The 19,913-nt window shown below is 54.6% G+C and overlaps 1 protein-coding gene across 9 annotated transcripts in view; it reads left to right on the top strand.

The window, feature by feature from the left end:
* LOC139361100 (SH3 domain and tetratricopeptide repeat-containing protein 1-like) overlaps nucleotides 1-16,114 on the top strand; it is a 131,284-nt gene extending 115,170 nt beyond the window's left edge. For 7 of the 9 annotated variants that reach the window (XM_071089579.1, XM_071089580.1, XM_071089576.1 and 4 more), the window contains 6 exons: nucleotides 5,805-5,985; nucleotides 7,162-7,312; nucleotides 10,820-10,942; nucleotides 11,646-11,808; nucleotides 12,772-12,968; nucleotides 15,728-16,114. In XM_071089579.1, the coding sequence (XP_070945680.1) occupies nucleotides 5,852-5,985; nucleotides 7,162-7,312; nucleotides 10,820-10,942; nucleotides 11,646-11,808; nucleotides 12,772-12,875 (675 nt within the window). In that variant the 5' untranslated portion in view covers nucleotides 5,805-5,851 and the 3' untranslated portion in view covers nucleotides 12,876-12,968; nucleotides 15,728-16,114. Of the gene's footprint in view, nucleotides 1-5,804; nucleotides 5,986-7,161; nucleotides 7,313-10,819; nucleotides 10,943-11,645; nucleotides 12,671-12,771; nucleotides 12,969-15,727 lie in introns of those variants that run through there. The other 2 variants (XM_071089574.1, XM_071089575.1) reach the window with 2 other exon arrangements.
* The last annotated feature ends 3,799 nt before the right edge of the window (nucleotides 16,115-19,913 follow it).

The following is a 19,913-nucleotide window of genomic DNA, read 5'->3' as shown; positions in this document are numbered from 1 at the left end:
ACGGGGGTCCTGGGGGAAGCAAATGCATGTAAGTATAAATGTTTGAGGGGATATCAGAGGGGGTGCCTATAGGTGCAAAACTTCATTCATTCATTGCCCCATCTAGAGGTTTTGTGTCTTAGCAGCGTGTTCCATAGCAACACATCCCTCTATCAAAATATTCATCATATTATTTTGAAATTCTCTGCTGAGGTATGTGTTTTTCCGACTAAGTTTAGAACTGGTTAAGGACAGGCTATGGGGTATGTATTATATATATCTACACACACACACACACACACACACACATATATTTACATATATATATTACCATTGCAAATTTACAATATATTTATATATATACACACACATATATATTTCTCCCTCTCTGTATATACACACACACCACACACATATATACACACACACACATATATATGAAATACACACACACACTTCTTCTGTCAAGCACAGAAAGTCAAAACTAGGCAAGGGTTCTTTTAGTGTTCATGAAAAAATAGATGTGTTAGTTGAGAGCGTCCTTCAGTTGCCAGGGGAAAGACAGGATGGGTTCACAAAGGGAGATAGTGTTTTGTTTTTGTTTTTGTTTTTGTTTTTTCTTTGTTTAACTCTTGAATTCAAAATAATCCAGACTTATAGAAATTTGCAAAAATGGTACAGAGAATTCCCATATACTCTTCCCTCAGATTCCCCAAACATTTCACCCCATTTGTACTTTCTCTTTCTCTCTCTGTGGATATAATTTTTTTTTTTAATCTGAAATGTTTGAGAGTGGAAGGTAGAATGCAGGGCAGGGTGAAAGGTGGAAGGAGAGAAGTGGGTTGGGAGGCTTTTTTTTTTTTAACCTTATGAGATGGAGTTTCGCTCTTGTCACCCAGGCTGGAGTGCAATGGCACGATCTCGGTTCACTGTAACCTCTGCCTTCTGAGTTCAAGTGATTCTCCTGTTTCAGCCTCCTGAATAGCTGGGATTACAGGCGCCCACGACCATGCTTGGCTAATTTTTTGTATTTTTAGTAGAGGGGTTTCACCATGTTGGCCAGGCTGGTCTTGAACTCCTGACCTCTGATGATCCACCTGCCTTGGCCTACCAAAGTACTGGGATTACAAGCATGACCCACTGTGCCTGGCGATTGGGAGGCTTTTGCAGTAACCCAGAGCGCTATGATGAGGGCTGGACCTGGTTGGAAATGATGAGAAAGGTGAGAGGTGGTTAGGTCTGGCATATAGTTTGAAAGGAGAGTTTAAATGGGTTAGATGACAAGAGACAGACGTGGCTCTGAAGGCATAGTAGCCCTTGCCCTGCTGGGCCGGACGAGACAGGCAGCCTAGGGCTACTACAGCACCCTGCGGGCAGCTCAGTACCTGGGCCAGCGGAGGAACCAGGCAGTGGTGCTGGCCAACTTCGGGACCCTGTGCCTGCACGCGGGTGCCAGCAGGCTGGCCCAGCACTACCTCCTGGAGGCCGTGCGGCTGTTATCGAGGCTGCCCTGCAGGGAGTGTGGCCGGGACTTCACCACGTGCTCCTGCAGCTGGGCCACCTCTGCACCCACCAGGGTCCGGCCCAGCAGGGCAAGGGCTACTATGAGTGGGCCCTTCTGGTCACTGTGGAGATGGGCCATGTGGAGAGAGTGCCCCGGTTCCTCCTGTGCGCCTTCCGGGGCCACTCGGGTCAGGGCACACCTGGGGTTTGTGATTCAGAAACAAGGGGTGGTTTTTCCACCATTGAAAGTGCTGAGTCATGGCCAGCAGCAGATGTTGGCAAGCGCCCTGGAGAGAGGCGGTTCCCACACAGGGCCAGGCCCTCTGCCCTACTGGGGCAGCCAGCTCTTCCCAGTTTGCCCAGGGACCATGCTGCCTTGAGCACGGAAAGTCCTGCGTGCTGGGAATCCCTAGCCATAACCCTGGGATCAAGGCAGGCTCTGCTGAGCTGGGACTTGGGGCCCCTCCATGAGCCAGGCCTTGAACGCCGGTTCTTGTGCCCGTGTTATCTGCTTGGTATGTTGGCAGCCTGCGCACCTGTCATCCCACTTCACAGAGGACACGGGGCGGGTGATTGCCCAAAGCCGCAGAGCAGTTCATGCAAAAGCAGCTCTTGTGCAGTGTGTGCCAGGCCCCACCCACAAATGGGGCTTGTGGGGTCCTTGGGTGTCAGGGACTGAGCATGGGAATGTGAGCTTTAGGCCAGAGAAGCCACAAAAGGGTGAGTGGCGTGATGGCGGGGCAGCACTTGGCCCCGGGTTAGGGAAGCCTCTTTAGTCTGGGACCAGAGGGTTGAGAGGATTTAGTCAAGTAATAGGTGGTGGGGGAGGGGCTGGTGGTGTAGCCTGTGTGAAGGACCAGGGATGAGCGAGTGTGGGTGAGTGGTGGTGGGTGAGTGGGGGTGAGTGAATGGGGGTGAGTGAACGGAGGTGTGATGGGGGTGAATGAGAGGGAGTGTGAGTGGGGATGAGTGGGGTGTGAGCAGGGGTGAGCGAGTGGGGGTGAGTGAGCGGGGATGAAGAGGGTGTGAGCGGGGGTGAGTGAGTGGGGGTGATTGAGTGGGGGTGAGTGAGTGGGGTGAGTGGGGGTGAGTGAACGGGAGTGTGAGCGGGGATGAGTGAGTGGTGGTGAGTGAGCGGAGGTGTGATGGGGTTGAGTGAGCAGGAGTGTGAGCGGGGATGAGTGGGGTGTGGTGGTGAGTGAGTGGGGGTGAGTGAGTGGAGGTGTGATGGGGTGAGTGAGTGGGAGTGTGAGCGGGGATGACTGAGTGGGGGTGAGTAAGCGGAGGTGTGATTGGGGTGAGTGACCGGAAGTGTGAGCGGGGATAAGTGGGGTGTGAGCAGGGATGAGTGAGCAGGGCTTATGCAGGGAGGTGCAGAGTTAAGAGTGGGTGGATTGGGTGCTGGATGGTGAGAAGCTCTTCTGGAGAGCTAAGCAGGGCCTGGGGCCGCAGGCTGTGGCTTGGCCTTTTCCCCAAGAGCACTGGGGAGCCATGGAGTGCTATCGAACAGTCACTGCAGACTGAGCAGTGAACGGACAGTCGGTGGGCAGGGCTGTCCGAAATCTAGGCCGCAGAGGAGAGATGAGGAAGTTGAGTCCAGGGAAATGGCCGAGACAAGGGATCCTGTTGTGGGTCCCCTCTGCCTTGCAGCGCTTTGTCATGGCATAGTGAGACCACTCAGAGGTGCCTTCTGTGGCCTGGACCAGAGCCCTAGGGGCTGTGGCCAAATCTGCCCATTTCCCAGCACAGGCCTGGCACCCACTCCTGGCCCTAGGAGGGATGAGACTTTGGGAAGGACCGTGTGAAGGGGCCCCGGTCCCACACATCTGCCCAAGGAGGGGTGGGGGGTTCAGACCCAGGCTTCTTCCCCAGGGGCATTCTGTGACTGGAAGGAGACCCTCCAGGAATCCAGCGCCCCAGCCCCCACTGCAGCCTCCCGTGGCTCCTGGCACAATAGCCTGTGGCACCTCCTCCTATGAGGCGGTCCCCGGGGGTGCTGGGGGATTCAGACTTGGAAATGCAGGCCAGGGAACGGGGATCATGCTTCCCTGTCTCCCCACCCTGTGCTGAACGGTCGAGGAGACCGAGGACGGGGCTGATACCCCACATGCTTACTTGGGGTCATTTTTGAGTCACTTTCGGTAGTTTGTGTCCTTCTAGGAGCTTGGCTGTTGTGTCTAGATGGTCTGATTTGTTGGTCTACAATTGTTCGTAGTGTTTTCATGGAATCCTTTTATTTCTGTCAGGTCAGCAATAATGTTTCCTCTTTCATTTCTGATTTTAGAAACTTGGGTTTTTAATTTCTTATTTATTTCTTTTTATTAGAGATGGGGTCTCATCATGTTCCCCCAGGCTGGTCTTGAATGCTGGCCTCAGCGATCCTTCCACCTCGGCCTCACAAAGCGCTGGGATGACAGGCGTGAGCCATGGGGCTCAGTCTCTGATTTTAGTCATTTGTGTCCATCTTTCTTTTCTTGGTCTGTCTGGTGAAAGATTTGTCAATTTTGTTATTATTTTCAAAAAACCCACTTTTGGTTCTGTTGATTATCTCTCTTGTTTTTCCATCCTCTGTATTTTTACTTCCCATTTCCACTCTCATGTTTATTATTTTCTTCCTTTTATTCGCTTTGGGTTTAGTTCATTCTTTTTCTAGTTTCTCAAGGTGGAAGGTTAGGATTTTGATTTGAGATTTTTCTTCTTTCTTTGAATGTAGACATTTACCGTTATAAATTTCCCTTTCAGCACTGCCTTAGCTGCATCTTGGAATTTTTGAAACACTGTGCTATTTTTTTTTTTTTTTTTTTTTGAGACGGAGTCTCGCTCTGTCACCCAGGCTGGAGTGCAGTGGCCGGATCTCAGCTCACTGCAAGCTCCGCCTCCCGGGTTTACGCCATTCTCTGGCCTCAGCCTCCCTAGTAGCTGGGACTACAGGCGCCTGCCACCTCGCCCGGCTAGTTTTTTGTATTTCTTAATAGAGACGGGGTTTCACCGTGTTAGCCAGGATGGTCTCGATCTCCTGACCTCGTGATCCGCCCGTCTCGGCCTCCCAAAGTGCTGGGATTACAGGCTTGAGCCACCGCGCCCGGCCTATTTTTTTTTTTTTTTTTTAAGACGGAGTTTTGCTCTATTGCCAAGGGTGGAGTGCAGTGGTGCAATCTTGGCTCGCTGCAACTTCTACCCAGGTTCAAGCCATTCTCATGCCTCAGCCTCCCGAGCAGCTGGGATTACAGACATGCACCACCCCACCCAGCTAATTTTTATATTTTATTTTTTTATAGAGACGGGATTTCACCATGTTTCCCAGGCTGATCTCAAACTCCTGGACTCAAGCGATCCTCCCGCCTCGGCCTCCCACAGTGCTGGGATGACAGGCGTGAGCCACCGCGCTGGCCCGGGCTGTGCATTTGTTTGCATTCTTCTCAAATTAGTTTTCGGTTTCCCTGATGGTCTCTTTGACTCACTGGTTGTTTAGGAGTGTGTAATTTCCACGTATTTTTGAATTTCCCACATTTCCTTCACTGTTGATTTCCAGTTTTGTGCCAGTACAGCTGAAGAACACCTCTGCTTTGGTCTCAGTCCTTCTCCATTCATTGCAGCTCATTTTGTGGCCTGGCACATGGTCTGTCATGGGAAATGTCCCATGGGTGCTCGAGAGGACTGTGTATTCAGCTGTCGTTGGGTGACGTGTGTGACAGATGTCCATTCGGCGTACCTGGTTTCCTGTGTTAATCTCCAGAATGTTTCTGGCACTAGAAAATCAGAAACTTTCCACCATTCCCAGCGCCCTGGATTTGGGAGAGACCAGTGAGCCTGTGGCTTGTGAGCCTGGTTGCATGAGAGAAGCATGTGTGGGAATGCCAGGGGCTGGCTTTGAACCCCATTCCCCCAACATGATGCCGTGTGTGGCGGACATGATGCTTGGCTTTGCTCTCTCAGGGTTCCATCTGCGACAGGGGCTCCTTGTACCCCTGGCCTCATCAGCTCAGGCTGAAGGCAGCCCTGGTCCTGGGCAGAGGGGCTTTGTGAAGCAGAAATAGATGGCCTGGTGCAGGCGCCGAGCCTGGTCAGGACCTCGGCCCTGGGAGTTGTAAAGAAGGCCGGCCTCTACCGTGAGCCTCTGCACCAAGGTGTGCCCAGGTCACGGTGTGCTCGGCGTCTGCCCTGGCACGGGTGCATGGCCTGTCTGCGCTCAGTCTCCCCGCCTATGGGGCCCAGGTTCACGGAGGTGTGAAAGAGGCAAGCACAGCGCAGGGGCCTCCGAGCCCAGCCAGCCTCACTTCAATGCTGGGAGACTAACGTCTTCCATTTTGTCTTCTGCCCAGGCCAGCTGCGGACTGTCCAGTGGCTGTGCTACTTCTACAGCACCGTCATGCCCAGCGAGGCCCAGTGTATCATCTACCATGAGCGCCAGCTCTCCCTGGCTTGCAAGGTGGCCGACAAGGTGCTGGAGGGGCAGCTCCTGGAGACCATCAGTCAGCTCTACCTGTCCCTGGGCACCGAGTGGTAAGGGCTGGCTTTGCAGTGGTGGGGGTGGGGGCAGGCAGGGCAGGGAGGGGGGCACAAGAAAGCTGGCCCAGGACCCCAGCAGCCCCTCTCCTTTTGATCATTTGGTTCCTTGGCATCAGATGCTTTGAGCTGGTGGGCCTGGGGTCGTCCCAGGGCTGCTGCTGGCCCGTGAGTCCCAGCTTGAGCCTCCCTTGTTGGGTCAAAGGTCATCTCCACCCCAGCAGAGGCAGTACGTGCACTCTGGGCTGTTCTTCCTACTATGGTGGCTTTTGTCATCTGACCTCTACCTGCCCCGAATCTTCACTCCTGGCCTTCATCTGTCCCCTTAAATGTGACCACAGCAGCCACCTGTGGCTTCTCTCCCACAGAAGACAGAGCCAGTTGTGTCACCTGCTTCCCTGGGGCAGGGTTTCAAGGTCTCACGTCCCATGTGTGGCCTACTCGGCTTCCCCCAAGCGTCCTGACCTGGTGGGGTAACCATGGCCCTGGCCACCCCACCCACAGGGCCCAGTGACATTGCTGCAGTCACACCCCATCAAGTGTCGGACTTACTGAGAGAGCAGGGAAGGAGCCAGATTCCATGGGGACCCGGCAGACTGCCTCCAGTCTTGGCCTCAGGTTCACAGAAGGAAAATGGGCCAGTGTGCTAGAGCCATGCTTCTCAAAGTGTAGTCCCTGGACCAGTAGAGCAGCATCCATGTCACCTAGGAGCTTGTGGCAAGTGGGAGTTCTAGGGCCTGCCCCAGGCCTGTGGAGCCGGAAGCTCTGGGGGCAGGGCCAGCAAGCTATATAGACAGGCCTCCAGGTGACTGTGATGCCTGCACACCTTGAGAACCATCCACCGAGATAGCCTCTGAACACTAACGGCACCTGGTGCGTCTGGAGAAGACACAGGCCATGTCTGGGAGGCAGGGGAGATGGACTAGCACACTCCTCCTGCCACAGGGCAGCATGATGCTCGATTTCCTCAGAAGGATGTCCTTCATCTTTTCCATGCCGTGTGTGTTCACCCTGGCCCTCCCAGCAGCCTGGGAAGGGCAGAACACTGCACACACAAGAGGGCCGTTCCCAGTCCGCACATTCCAGATTCATCTGTCACCAGACCCACGGGAGGAGGCAGACTGGTTCCAGGAGGATGAGAACCCTTGTTCTGACACCTGTTTCTGATTCCAGGGCCTGCAGATCTGCTCTGGACTACACCAAACGAAGTCTGGGGATTTTCATTGACCTCCAGAAGAAAGAGAAGGAGGCTCATGCCTGGCTGCAAGCAGGGAAGATCTATTACATCCTGCGGCAGATCGAGCTGGTGGACCTGTACATCCAGGTGAGTGGCAAGGGATGCAGGAGGACCCCTGTGCTGTTCACTCTCTGTCCATCCACCCATCCATTCATCCTTCCATCATCTCTTTACCTGTTCATCCTTCCATCCATCCATCCATCCATCCATCCATCTGTCCATCCATCCATCCATCATTCATCCATCCTTTTATCATCCATCTATTCACCCGTCTATCCATCCATTCACCTGTCCATCCACCCATCCATTCTATCTATCATCTATCATCTATCTTCCATCATCTATCTCTTTACCTGCTCATCCTTCCATCCATCCATCCATCATCCATCCATCCATCCATTCTTCCATCATCTTCCCATACACCTGTATGTCCTTCCATCCATCCATCTATCATCCATCCATCCATCCTTCCATCCTTCCATCATTCCATCATCCCATCATCCATCCATTCACCTGTTCGTCTTTCCACGCATCCATCCATCCATCCATCATCCATCCCTCCATCCATCCATCCATCCCTCCATCCATCCATCCATCTATCATCCATCCATCCTTTTATCATCCGTCCATTCACCTGTCCATCCATCCATTCACCTGTTCGTCCATCCATCCATCCTTCCATCTATCTTTCTATCATCCATCCAACTGTTCACCCTTCTATCCATCGATCCATCCATCATTCTTCAGTTCACCTCTTCATCCATTCACCTGTTCGTCCATCCTTCCATCCATCCTTCCATCCATCTTTCCATTATCCATCCAACCATCTTCCATCCATCCATGATCCATCCATTCACCTGTCCATCTATCCACCCATTCATCATCCATCCTTTTATCATCCATCCATCTATTCACCTGTTCATCCATCCCTCCATCCATTCTTCCATCATCCATTCACCTGTTCATTCTTCCATCCTTCCATCATCCATCCATCCTTCCATCATTCATCCACTCGCCTGCTCATCCTTCCATCCATCCATCCTTCTATCATCCATCCATTCGCCTGTTCATCCTTCATCCATCCATCATCCATCCATCCATCCCTTCGTCCATCCATCATCCATCCATTCTTTTATCATCCATTCATTCAGCCACCATCCATCCACCTGTTCGTCCATTCATCCATCCATCCTTCCATCATCCATCCATTCACCTGTTCATCCTTCCATACATCCATCATTCATCCATCCATCCATTTATCCATTCATCCATATATCCGTCCATCCATCTATCATCCATCTATCCTTCCATCATCCATCCACTCACCTCCTGTTGATCCTTCCATCCATCCATTTATCCATCCATCCATCCATCCATCCATCCATCCATCCTTCCATCATCCATCCATCTTTCCATCATCCATCCATTCATCTGTTCATCCTTCCATCCATCCATCATCCATCCATCCATCATCCATCCATCCATCCATTTATCCATCCATCCATCCATCATCCATCCAGCCATCATCCATCCATCTGTCCATTCATCCATCCATCCTTTTATCATCCATCCTTGTATCATCCATCCATTTCTCATCCATCCATTCACCCGTCTATCCATCCATTCACCTGTTCATCCATCCATCCATCCATCCATTCATCCTTCCATCAACCATCCATTCACCTGTTCATCCTTCCATCCTTCCATACATCCATCTGTTCATCCTTCCATCTACCTGTTCATCTTTCCATCCATCTACCTGTTCATCCTTCCATCCATCCACCATTCATCCATCCACCATCCATTCATCCATTTATCCATTCATCCATATATCCATCTGTCATCCATCCATCCTTCCATCAACCATCCACTCACCTCCTGTTCATCCTTCCATCCATCCATCATTCATCCATCTATCCATTTATCCATCCATCCTTCCATCATCCATCCATTCATCTGTTCATCCTTCCATCCATCCATCCATCATCCATCCATCCATTCATCATCCATCCATCCATCCATCCATCCATCATCCATCCATCTGTCCATTCATCCATCCATCTGTCCCTTCATCCATCCATCTGTCCGTTCATCCATCCATCATTCATCCATCCTTTTATCCATCCATTCACCCGTCTATCCATCCATTCACCTGTCGTTCCATCCATCTGTCCATTCATCCTTCCATCATCCATCCATTCACCTGTTTATCCTTCCATCCATCCATCATCCATCCACATATCCATTTATCCATTCATCCATCCATCCATCATCCATCCATGCTTCCATCATCCATCCATCCACCTGTTCATCCTTCCATCCATCCATCATCCATTCACCCATCCATTCATCCATCCATCCATCCTTCCATCATCCATCCTTTCTCCCATCCATCCATTCACTGTTCGTCCATCCATCCGTCATTCATCTATCCACCCACCAATCTACCTATTAATCCATCCCTCCATTCATCTATCTGTCAATTTGTTTATCCATACATTCGTCTATCCACCATCTATCCATCCATATGCACATACATCGTCTACCCTCCACCCATCCATACATTATCTACCCACCCATACATACATACAGACATACACACATCATTCCACCCATCCATCCATCCATCCATCCATCCACCCACCCATCCATCCATCCACCCATCCATCCATCCATCCACCCATCCATCCATCCATCCACCCGTCATCCACCCACCCGTCCGTCCATCCATTCTTCCGTCCATCCATCCATCCATCCATCCCAGCATTAATCTATCCACACACTCATCCATCCATCCATGTGTCTACATCTCCTTATCCATTCATCCATCCATCCACTCATTCCTAAGCCACTGCTGAGCACCTGTTGTGTGCTTTTCCCTCCCTCCAACTGGTTTCCTCACATCCTCCCCCAGTGGCCAGCATCTTCTCCCTGAGGGCAGAGGCGCAGCCCCTCACAGTGCCCAGCACCTGCTGGTATACAGCACATGCTCAAATAATGTGACCACTCAGTTAACACACAGAAGAACTTGCTCCAAGCGACACATGGCACATCTCCTTACAAAATGAATCTATCATAGTGGCTGTTTTCAGAGGCTTTCCCAAACACAGTGTGATCTGGAACAAATTGTGAAGCCCACGAGCCTGGTGAAGCTTTCATTATTGAGCATCTGCTGTATACCTCCTTGAGCTGAGAAGAGGGATCAAGAGCTCATGGCCAAGAGGGGACCAGGCCCACCCACAAACACTGTTGATGTGGCAGGGATGTGGCAACGCAGAAAGGAGCCAGGGGCTGGGCACCCAGCAATCTGGGGGCCACGGAGACTGGTTTGAGTGCAGGGGGAGTGGGCTAGGGCTAGCCCTGGTGGTAGGATTCACAGGTGTCGGGCTCCTGGGCTGCAGCTGCTCAGTCACCTCCTGGCACTCAGGTGCATCAGTTCATTGTCCTCATGCCAGTGGTGGGGGCAGCCCTAATGCACAGGGTCTGCAAAATGCTCAGGTGTACCTGTAGTGTGTGAGAGGAAGGAGGCTGGCGAAGGTGGGCGTGGCCATCTCGCCAGGTGTGGGTCTTGAGGGAACTTCTGTCTCCTTTCAGGTGGCACAGAATGTGGTCCTGTACACAGGCGACCCCAGCCTGGGGCTGGAGCTGTTTGAGGCAGCTGGAGACATCTTCTTCAATGGGGCCTGGGAGCGGGAGAAAGCCGTGTCCTTCTACCGGGTGAGCTGGCCTGTGGGCTGATGCGGGTGGGCCTCAGGGGGGTACCTGGAGGGCTGAGGCACAGCTGTGGCAGGGCAGAGGCCTCCCACCTGGAGGCAGGGCCACCCATGCACATGCTTAGTTTCCAAGTGTTCTCACCGGGAATGATACTGACCGTGCCCCTGCCCGGGACAAACGTTTGGGGCCTGGATGTGACAATGGCTCTACCCTTGTACCTGATGATCTCAAGCACCATGAACGAGAAGTCCTGTCCCCATCTTCCAGATGAGGAAACAGGCTCAGAGAGGCACAGGGACATGTCAAAGGACACACAGCATGTCAGTGGGAGGCCCAGGTCTGCTTGCACCCCGAAGTGGGATGGCTTCTCCCTTCCTCTGAGCTCACGGTGTGGCTCAGCCCTGGGCACAGATAAATGTGGTGTTTTTAGAGCAGAGAGGAGTGCTGGCTCCCCCCAGTCAGACCCCTGGTGCCCAGGTGGGAGAGGCTGGTCGGAGGCTGCTGGGTGTAGCTGGATGGGCCTCAGGTGACCCTTCAGCCCCCAACTTGGGTGTCTGAACTGTGTGTTATCCCAGAGCACAGAGCTGTGTGGAGGTGCAGGGGTAGCCGGGGTGTGGGAAGCTCCAAGCATATGTTTGAGCTCTGAGGAGGGCGCTGGGCAAGGTGGGTGCTGCGGGAAACCTGACCCCACCTGCCTGTGTGGTAGGACCGGGTCCTGGCCCTGGCCCTGGCAGTGACTATGGGCAACCGCAAGGCGGAGCTGCAGCTACAGCTGTGCAACAAGCTGGTGGCACTCCTGGCCACACTGGAGAAGCCCCAGGACGGCTTGGAGTTTGCCTACGTGGCCCTAGCACTCAGCATCACTCTGGGTAAGTCCCCTGAGCCCCCACCTTGTCAGGACCCACACTTTGCCAGAGCCCAGCCTCCAGGTCTGCAGGGCAGGAGCTGAAACAGCTGCTGGATTTTCCTGGTCTCCTGTCCAGGCAGGCAGATCTGCCCAACTGGCTTCCCCATCCGGCTGTGGGGCACAGCCCGAGGTCTCTCACGCAGTGCAGAGCCCCCTGCCTGGCTGAGCTCTGCTTCCTCTGCCTGTTCCCGCTGCTGACCACAAGGGCCGCCCAGTGTGTCCTCTGCCTTCCAGACATGCCAGGCATCTCGTTGGTCCCTGTATGTGCCAGGCTGAGTGGCATATTCCCTTTCTCTTGTGCCCTTCCCACCCTCATCAACCACACGGCTCTCTGGCTGATAAAATCCCAGTTCCCCTTCCAGCAGTCTGCCCCTTAAGGCCGGGCATCCCCTGGTGCTGTGCCAGGGTCATCTGTCCCCCTCCAGAGACAGGGAACCCTAGGCAGGCCACATGCCCCAGCACCTTGTGCCCCGTGGCCCAGTACACAGTAGGTGTGCAGCTGACTCCCCAAAGTAGGGGGCTGTGATTGTGACACACGCAGGAGGAGTCGGATGTCACGTCTGTGGGTTGCCTGGAGCCGGGGTGCCCGGGAGCACCTGGACTGCATGGCTTTTGGGCTTCCCTGGTTAAAACCAGTGAGCATAGGCAGGTGGCTATGTGTAGGCACAGAGCTGGGCCATCCAAGTCCGACTTGACCAAAGCCTCATGGTGGACAGGGGCAGGCCTTATTACTTCTGCTTTGCAGATGGGAAAGTGAGTCTGGGAACCCGGAAGGGACTGGCCAGAGCTGCTCAGGTGACCACAGGTGCCTGGAGGCAAGCCAGGTGTGCTGCCCGGGGTCTGCATACCTGCTCTTGAGGGGCCTGTGCCCTCCCTGCCCCAGGGAGCCACGTCCTCACACCTGCCCCTTTGGCCTGTACCCCAGGGGACCGGCTGAACGAGCACGTGGCCTACCACCGGCTGGCTGCCCTGCACCATCAGCTGGGCCAGGGCAAGCTGGCGGAGCAGTTTTACCTCAAGGCCCTGTAGCTCTGCAACTCGCCACTGGAGTTCGACGAGGAGACCCTCTACTACGTGAAGGTGTACCTGGTGCTCGGTGACATCATCTTCTACGACCTGAAGGTGGGTGGGGAGGGGCAGGGCTCGGGGTGTTCCCGGCCCCCTTGGAGTGGGATCTCTACCCTGACCCAGAGGCCTGGGTTCCAGCCTTCTTTAGGAATGGCCCAGTGGCCTCCCTGGAGCTCTGCACGTGGCTGGAGGAGCGGGCAAGGTTCGCAGATAAAACCCAGCTCCCAAGCTGGCCAGGCCCCACCCTCAAGAACTCAGTCTCAGCCAGGCAGGCTGACACATGAGTGGGCAATGGTGGCCTCTGGGTAAAGAAGGGGGTTTGTAGTCAGAGGGACCCTCCTGGAGGAGGTGGCACCAAAGCTGAGTCTTGACAGTCAAGTGTCAAGTTGCATTTAACAAAGAAAACAGGGTCGGGAGAAGGACATTTCGGAGGATGGCATCATCCTCACATTGAATCCACATTGCAAGATCCAACCCAAATCGTGGCGCCTCCTCTAGGAAGCCTGCCCAGGGTGCCAGCCTGCACTGAGCAACTCCTTCCTGGAGTCCCGAGACACCTTGAATCTTCACATCACCCAGGAAGGGTGGGGTGGGACCAGTGTCTTACCATCGGGTTCACAGACAGGGAAACCCCAGCTCAGGGCAGGTGCAGTGGGGTGGGGCCCCAGCCAGCCAGGCTGAGGCCTTGCTGGGTTCGGTCTGTCTCGAGGGGAGGTGCTGTGCTCCCTCTGCCCCCAGCCCTGCAGGGGTGGAGAGCTGGGACTGTCAGACTCAGACCTGGCATGTCTCCACCCCTCTGCCCAGCAGGCACCGCCCCTCCTCAGCATCGCACCGGCACCGCATCAGTGCTCCTTATGGGCTGAGGGGCCAGGGCACTCCAGTCCTGGGGCCGAGATCTTGGCGGCCTTAGAACAACATGAGGAGCTGGGGCAGCCCTACGACCTCGCCCCGTATCCCCCACCGCAGGTCTGGGGCTGCCCGGGAGGCCCCCGCCCAGTGCTGGCGACACCTGGTGGTCAGAAGTGGTCCCTGTGGCCTCCCACGTCCCAGCCAGACAGGGAGGTGCCAAGTGTCAGACCCAGAGGGACGCTACTCACCGCTCAGGGGCTCGCCTGGGACCCAGGGAGACGGGCCTCCCAGAAGAGGCCTTTATCTCTCTTGGTCAAGCCTGCCGCCCACTCCGCCTGCCCAGGAGGAAGGAAAGGGCCAAGTAGTACCTGAGAGGCCAAAGTCCACGGTTGGGGTTGAGGGGCAGAGGCCTCCTTCACCTCCTTCCCATGCACAGCCCTCTGGGCGTCATCGTGACTATGCTGTCAGCGCAGGCCAGCTTCCCACAGGGAGGCCCCCTCGGAATTCCCCAAGGGCGGCTGTCTTTCCAAGGCTACACCCTCCTCCTTGTATGAGGCTCTGGACCCAGGGCCCAGAGGAGTAGGAGAAAACGCCGGGCTGCATGGGGCCTGGAAGGCTGGCAGAGAGGCAGGGGTAAATGGGCATCTTTGTCGATTGCCTCTAAAATGGGGTCGCCTTTAGTGTACACGTGAGAGTGAGCCCTGGAATAGGGAAGATTATGTGTGTCCTGGCTCAGCCTGCCACTCACTAGCTACTGCACACACTACAGGCACATGGAAATGCACACGCAAATGCACACGGGCACAGGCACAGGCACACACAGACACGCACACACACAGGCATGCACCCAGGCACACACACGGACACGCACACACAGGCACACAAACACGCACAGGCACACGCAGAGACATATGCATTGGCTGGCTCCTTCCTGTTTAGTTGGGATGCCCCCACCCCTTCAGGAAGCCTTTGCCTTCCACCCCCGGCTGAGTCTGGGGCCTCCTGGGCCCCCCACAGGCTCCTGGGCTTCCCTCTGCCACAGCCCGGGCCACCCTGTGTGGTCAGTGTTCACTCCCAGGTCCCTCAGACTGGGAGCAAGGACGTTAGGCTCAGTCACACACCCAGCACAGAGTCCAGTGTTCGGCTGGGCCGGGGGCATTGGATGAGCAGTGGCGGTGACTCGGGGCCTTCTCACGCCCCTGCTCCGTGTGTGGGGCGGGGCAGTGGGGGAATGGATTTGCTGCATCTTGGACTTTGTCCTTGGCCCTGGGAGCCATCTTGAGATGGTAAAGAGGGACAGGCCAGGCATGGGTCTTAGAGAGGTCCCTTTGGTGGCTCCATGTGGTGGAGGCACCTGGGGAGAAGCCGGGTAGGGGATGGGAGGGTGAAGGAGGAGGTCTGGGAGGCGGCATCCCAACCCAGGGATGGTGAGTTTGAGCCAAAGATGCATTGAAAATGGAAGTAGATGTCTGGGGAGTCACACTCCGTCAATATTTCAGGAAACATTGCCAGAGAGGACACCTGTGAGATGGTTTTGTACCTGGCCTGTCCCGTGGAGGGCCTGGAAATGGTCAGCATGGACAGGGGCCAGAGGGGAGCCTGGGTCACTCAACACTGTGCCCCTGCTGTGGCTCGGAGCCACGGGTCCTGCATGGAACTCTCAGAGCAGGCAGGATCTGCCCTGACCTCGGCCCATGGGGAAAGCAGCCACTGCCTGCAGAGAGGGTGGCACTGGGGCAGGAGGCTGGGGGTGAGTGGGGCGTAGGGGCAGTCAGGAAGGCTTCCAGTGGTGTCAGGGTCGTCCCCACTTCCTGCAGCTGAGACCACAGCAGTGTCACAGGCTTTGGGGCTCATGGGGTAAGCCAGCATTGGCTGGACATGTGGAATGACCTGGAGACAGGAACGGCATCTGGGAAGATGGGCTCCGAGTCCCCCTTTTGCTGAGCATGACCTGTCCCCTTCAGGACCCGTTTGAGTACTACCAGCTGGCACTGGCAGCCGCCGTGGACCTGGGCAACAAGAAGGCACAGCTGAAGATCTACACGTGGCCGGCCACCATCTCCCACAACTTCCTCCTGGACCGTGAGAAATCGCTCCTCTCCTACCAGAAGTCCAGGACCTTCGCCACAGAGCTCAACGTCCGCAGGGTCAACCTGCCTCCTCTGCCACTCTGCGGGTGGGCCCCCGGTTGGCCCCCAGCCACCCTCGCTGAGGACAGCATCCGAGGGAGTGGGTTTTGTGCAAGGAGGATGGTCTCCTCCCTCTCCTGGTGTCTCCCGTGGCTCATTTTCTGGGAAATGGGGAATGAAAGCAGGATTCAAATAGCAATAAATGTTGTTTTTGCAATAACATACCGAAGTCCCCAGGGCATCCTTCCCTGTGTGCTTCCTGGGCTGTGTCTAGGGGCCAGCTCCTTCCCTGGTGGCAGCCCTCTGATCTTGGGGATGAGAAGGACCGTGAGTTCAACAGACCTGGGCCAGGTCACCATGAGCCACTGTGCCTGGATGTGGGGGCTGCTAGTGTCCCTGTTCGCCATTGAAGAAATAGAGGCACAGAGAGGTTAGGTGTCTGGCCCACCGTCACACAGCAGGTAGGGGCGGAGATGCAGAGCCCAGTACACTGACCACCACACCACCCTGCCAGCCTGCAGCCAGGAAGGTGTCCCCCATTAAGACCCAAGGTCAGCTCCTGGACCTCTCTTGTGGTGGTGGGAGAGCCACAGGCCAGTGAGGGTGGCCCCGGGGATCCCTCACTCAGTGTCCTCTGCTCCCAGACTTTGTTGGGCCAAGCCTGGCCAGTCCCACCTCTGGCCACTGGTCAGCCCTGCGGGAAGTGAGATGCAGGGATCTCTGCCTGTGTAGATGCTGCTACCCAGTATTGAAAGCCTCATTTGGGCTGCCCCCCAGCTGTCCCACATACCCCTCCCCTTCCGGCCCCCGGCCCTCATCCCAGTCCCTGGAATCCCAGGTTTTCCTTGTTGGAATCTCTTGGCCTTAGGGAACACAGCTCACACGGTCTCTTTGCCAGTTTACGGCAAGGAAACTGAGGTTCAGAGACTGTGGGTGTCCCACGTGATTCTCACATACACTGCACTCTCCCAGGCCCCTCTTTTAAACACTTTAAATGAGGTGACGTTCACATCGCATGCAATGAACTATTTCAACGCAAATAATGTGGTGGCATTTGTGCATTCACAGTCCTGTGCAACCACTCACGCCATCTAGTTTCAAAATGTTTTCATCTCCCCAGAAGAAACCTCCCATCCTCACTAAGCAGTTACCCCTCCTTGGTATCCCCCAAGCCCCTCGTTTAATGGAAGGGGAAACTGAGGCCCGGAGAGAGACTTGCCAGTGGGCGGAGCTCTGATCATAAGGAATCAGGCAGCCATCTGCTGCTTCAGTCCTGGGTTGGTTTTCCACCCAGCAGAGGTGACAGAGCCAGGAGGTTCTGGGAGCCCCACAGGTGTCACTGGTTCAGTCCTGGGTTGGTCTGCCACCCAGCAGAGGTGACAGAGCCAGGAGGTTCTGGGAGCGCCACAGGTGTCACTGGTTCAGTCCTGGGTTGGTTTGCCACCCAGCAGAGGTGACAGAGCCAGGAGGTTCTCGGACCCCATGCTTGCAGCCAGAGCCCTGCCCCGAGCCTCCCCACCAGGGGGCAGCAGAGAGCTTTCCAGAACCGGCCGCGGGGCTGGCGGGAAGCAGCGGGTCAGAGCTGCTGACAAACCTTACGTGGACCCCAGATCGCTGTCTCTGTGGGTCGGGCTTGGGAATTGGAGAGGAGGCCGCATGATTGGAAACGTGAAGACGGCATGGCCTGGCTGGAGGAGTGGGAAGCGCCGTCACGTTGACTGAGGACACAGACCTCCTGCCCGCTGGGCCGGGCCTGCAGCCATTCTTCTCGGAGTGGGGTCCGCAGGTCCGGCTTGCTCTCGGCCCCCGACCTGCCTCAGAGTCCGGGGGGCTTTGGAACTGTGCCTCCCCATCTCCACCCACCCTGGCTGGTGCCATGAGGGGCCTGGATCCTGGGATCCTGTTCCTCTTGGGCAGCAGAGACTGGGGGACCAGAGGAGATGATGGGTCTTCAAGCCCCACATTCCAACCCCAGCCCACCACTGTCTGGGGGTTCGAGATGAGGGAGTTGATGTCTCTGAGCCCCAGTTTTGTCACCACTAAAATGAGGCCGACATACTGGGGCAGAGTGCCAACCCCAGGGCTAACAGAGGCCTGTTTCCTACTGACAATACCTCTTACTCCTAAAAACAGCTCCAACAACCACACACTACGGAATGCTCAACCCAGGCCAACTTGTCAGAGGCACGTGAACCAGAGCGACTCCATCTTGAATGGGGGCTGGGTAAACGGAGGCTGAGCCCTGCTGGGCCGCATTCCCAGGAGGCTAGGCATTCCTAGTCACAGGATGAGATAGGAGGTCCCCACAAGATACAGGTCATAAAGACCTTGCTGATAAAGCAGGTCGCAGTAAAGAAGTCGGCCAAAGCCCCAAACCCAAGATGGCAACGACAGTGACCTCTGATTGCCCTCACAGCTCATTATGTGCTAATTATAATGCCTTAACTGCTACAAGACACTCCCACCAGCGCCACAACAGTTTACAGATGCCATGGCAACATCTGGAGGTTGCCCTACATGGTCTCAGAAGGGAGGGCAGAAACTCTCAGTTCTGAGAATTGCCCACCCCTTTCCTGGAACACTCATGAATAGTCCAACCCTTATTTAGTGTATGATCAAGAAACAACCATGAAAATGGGCAACCAGCAGCCTTTGGGGCGACTCTGCCTATGGAGCAGCCATTCTTTTTTTTTTTTTTTTTTTTTTTTTTTTGAGATGGAGTCTTGCTCTGTTGGCCAAACTAGAATGCAGTGGCATGATCTGGGCTCACTACAACCTCCGCCTCGTGGGTTCAAGCGATTCTCCTGCCTCAGCCTTCCTAGTAGCTGGGATTACAGGCACCTGCCACCACACCGTTAATGTTTTGTATTTTAGTGGAGACAGGATTTTGCCATGTTGGACCAGGCTGGTCTCGAACTTCTCACCTCAGGTGATCCACCTGCCTCGGCATGCCAAAGTTCTAGGATTACAGGAGTGAGCTGCTGCGCCCGGCCAGAGTAGCCATTCTTTTATTCCTTTTCTTTCCTAATAAAGTTGCTTTCACTTTATGGACTCACCCCGAATTCTTTCTTCCGTGAGATCCAAGAAACCTCTCTTGCAGTCTGGATTGGGACCCCTTTCCAGTAACAAACTTGCTTAACCTCTCAGACCCCTCGTGTCTTCATCTGTAACCAAAGACAAAGCCTCCCCCGAGGTTCCAACAGTGAGGAGAGAACACATGGGAAACGAGGGGCACAGAGTTGGTGTGCAGAACCAATATCACAGACTGGGTGTCAAGCCACTGTCATATTGGAAGTAATATCATGCTCTCCCCTACAAGTTATGAGGAACAATATCACAGGGGGGTTTGTACCTTCTCCGGTAGTGGGAGTAGTATTGTCATCTCTTCCTTTAGATGACAGGAGCAATATCACAGGGTGGGTGTACACCCCGTGTGTTTTTGGAAGCAATGTCATTCTCTCTTCTAGGTTTTATGATTCATATCACAGGTGGGGTGTACACATCATCCACTCACCCCCTGGATATCAGCAACCATATCACAGAAGAGGTGTCCACCCCCTTCGATATTGTCAGCCATGTCATCTTCTTCCTACCAGGATATTAGGAACGATACCCCGGGGTTGGGGGCGGTGTACACCCACTGTGATATCGAAAGTAAACTCAGCCTCTTTCCCGTTGGATATTAGGAACTATATCACAGGTGTGTGTGCACCTTCTGGGATATTGGGAGTACTGTCAGCCTCCACCCCACTGCATATTAGGGATAACATACAGGGGACAGGGTGGTTACATCCCCTGCAATATTGAGAGCAATATTTTTCTCTTTCCCCTGTACATTAGGAACCACATCACAGGGGTATGTACACCTTCGATATTGGGATTAATGTTATTGTCTCCCCCAACTGAACGTCAAAAACGATATCACAGAAGGGTGTACACCCCCTGCGATATGGCCAGTAATATCATCGTCTCTACCTTTGGATACTAGGAACAACATCACAGAGGGTGTGTATACTCCCCA

The sequence above is a fragment of the Macaca nemestrina genome (genome assembly GCF_043159975.1).
Source record: "Macaca nemestrina isolate mMacNem1 chromosome 8 unlocalized genomic scaffold, mMacNem.hap1 SUPER_8_unloc_2, whole genome shotgun sequence".
NCBI lineage: Eukaryota > Metazoa > Chordata > Mammalia > Primates > Cercopithecidae > Macaca > Macaca nemestrina.
The sequence above is the reverse complement of the archived record's forward strand: the minus strand, read 5'-3'. Positions and strand labels throughout refer to the sequence as shown.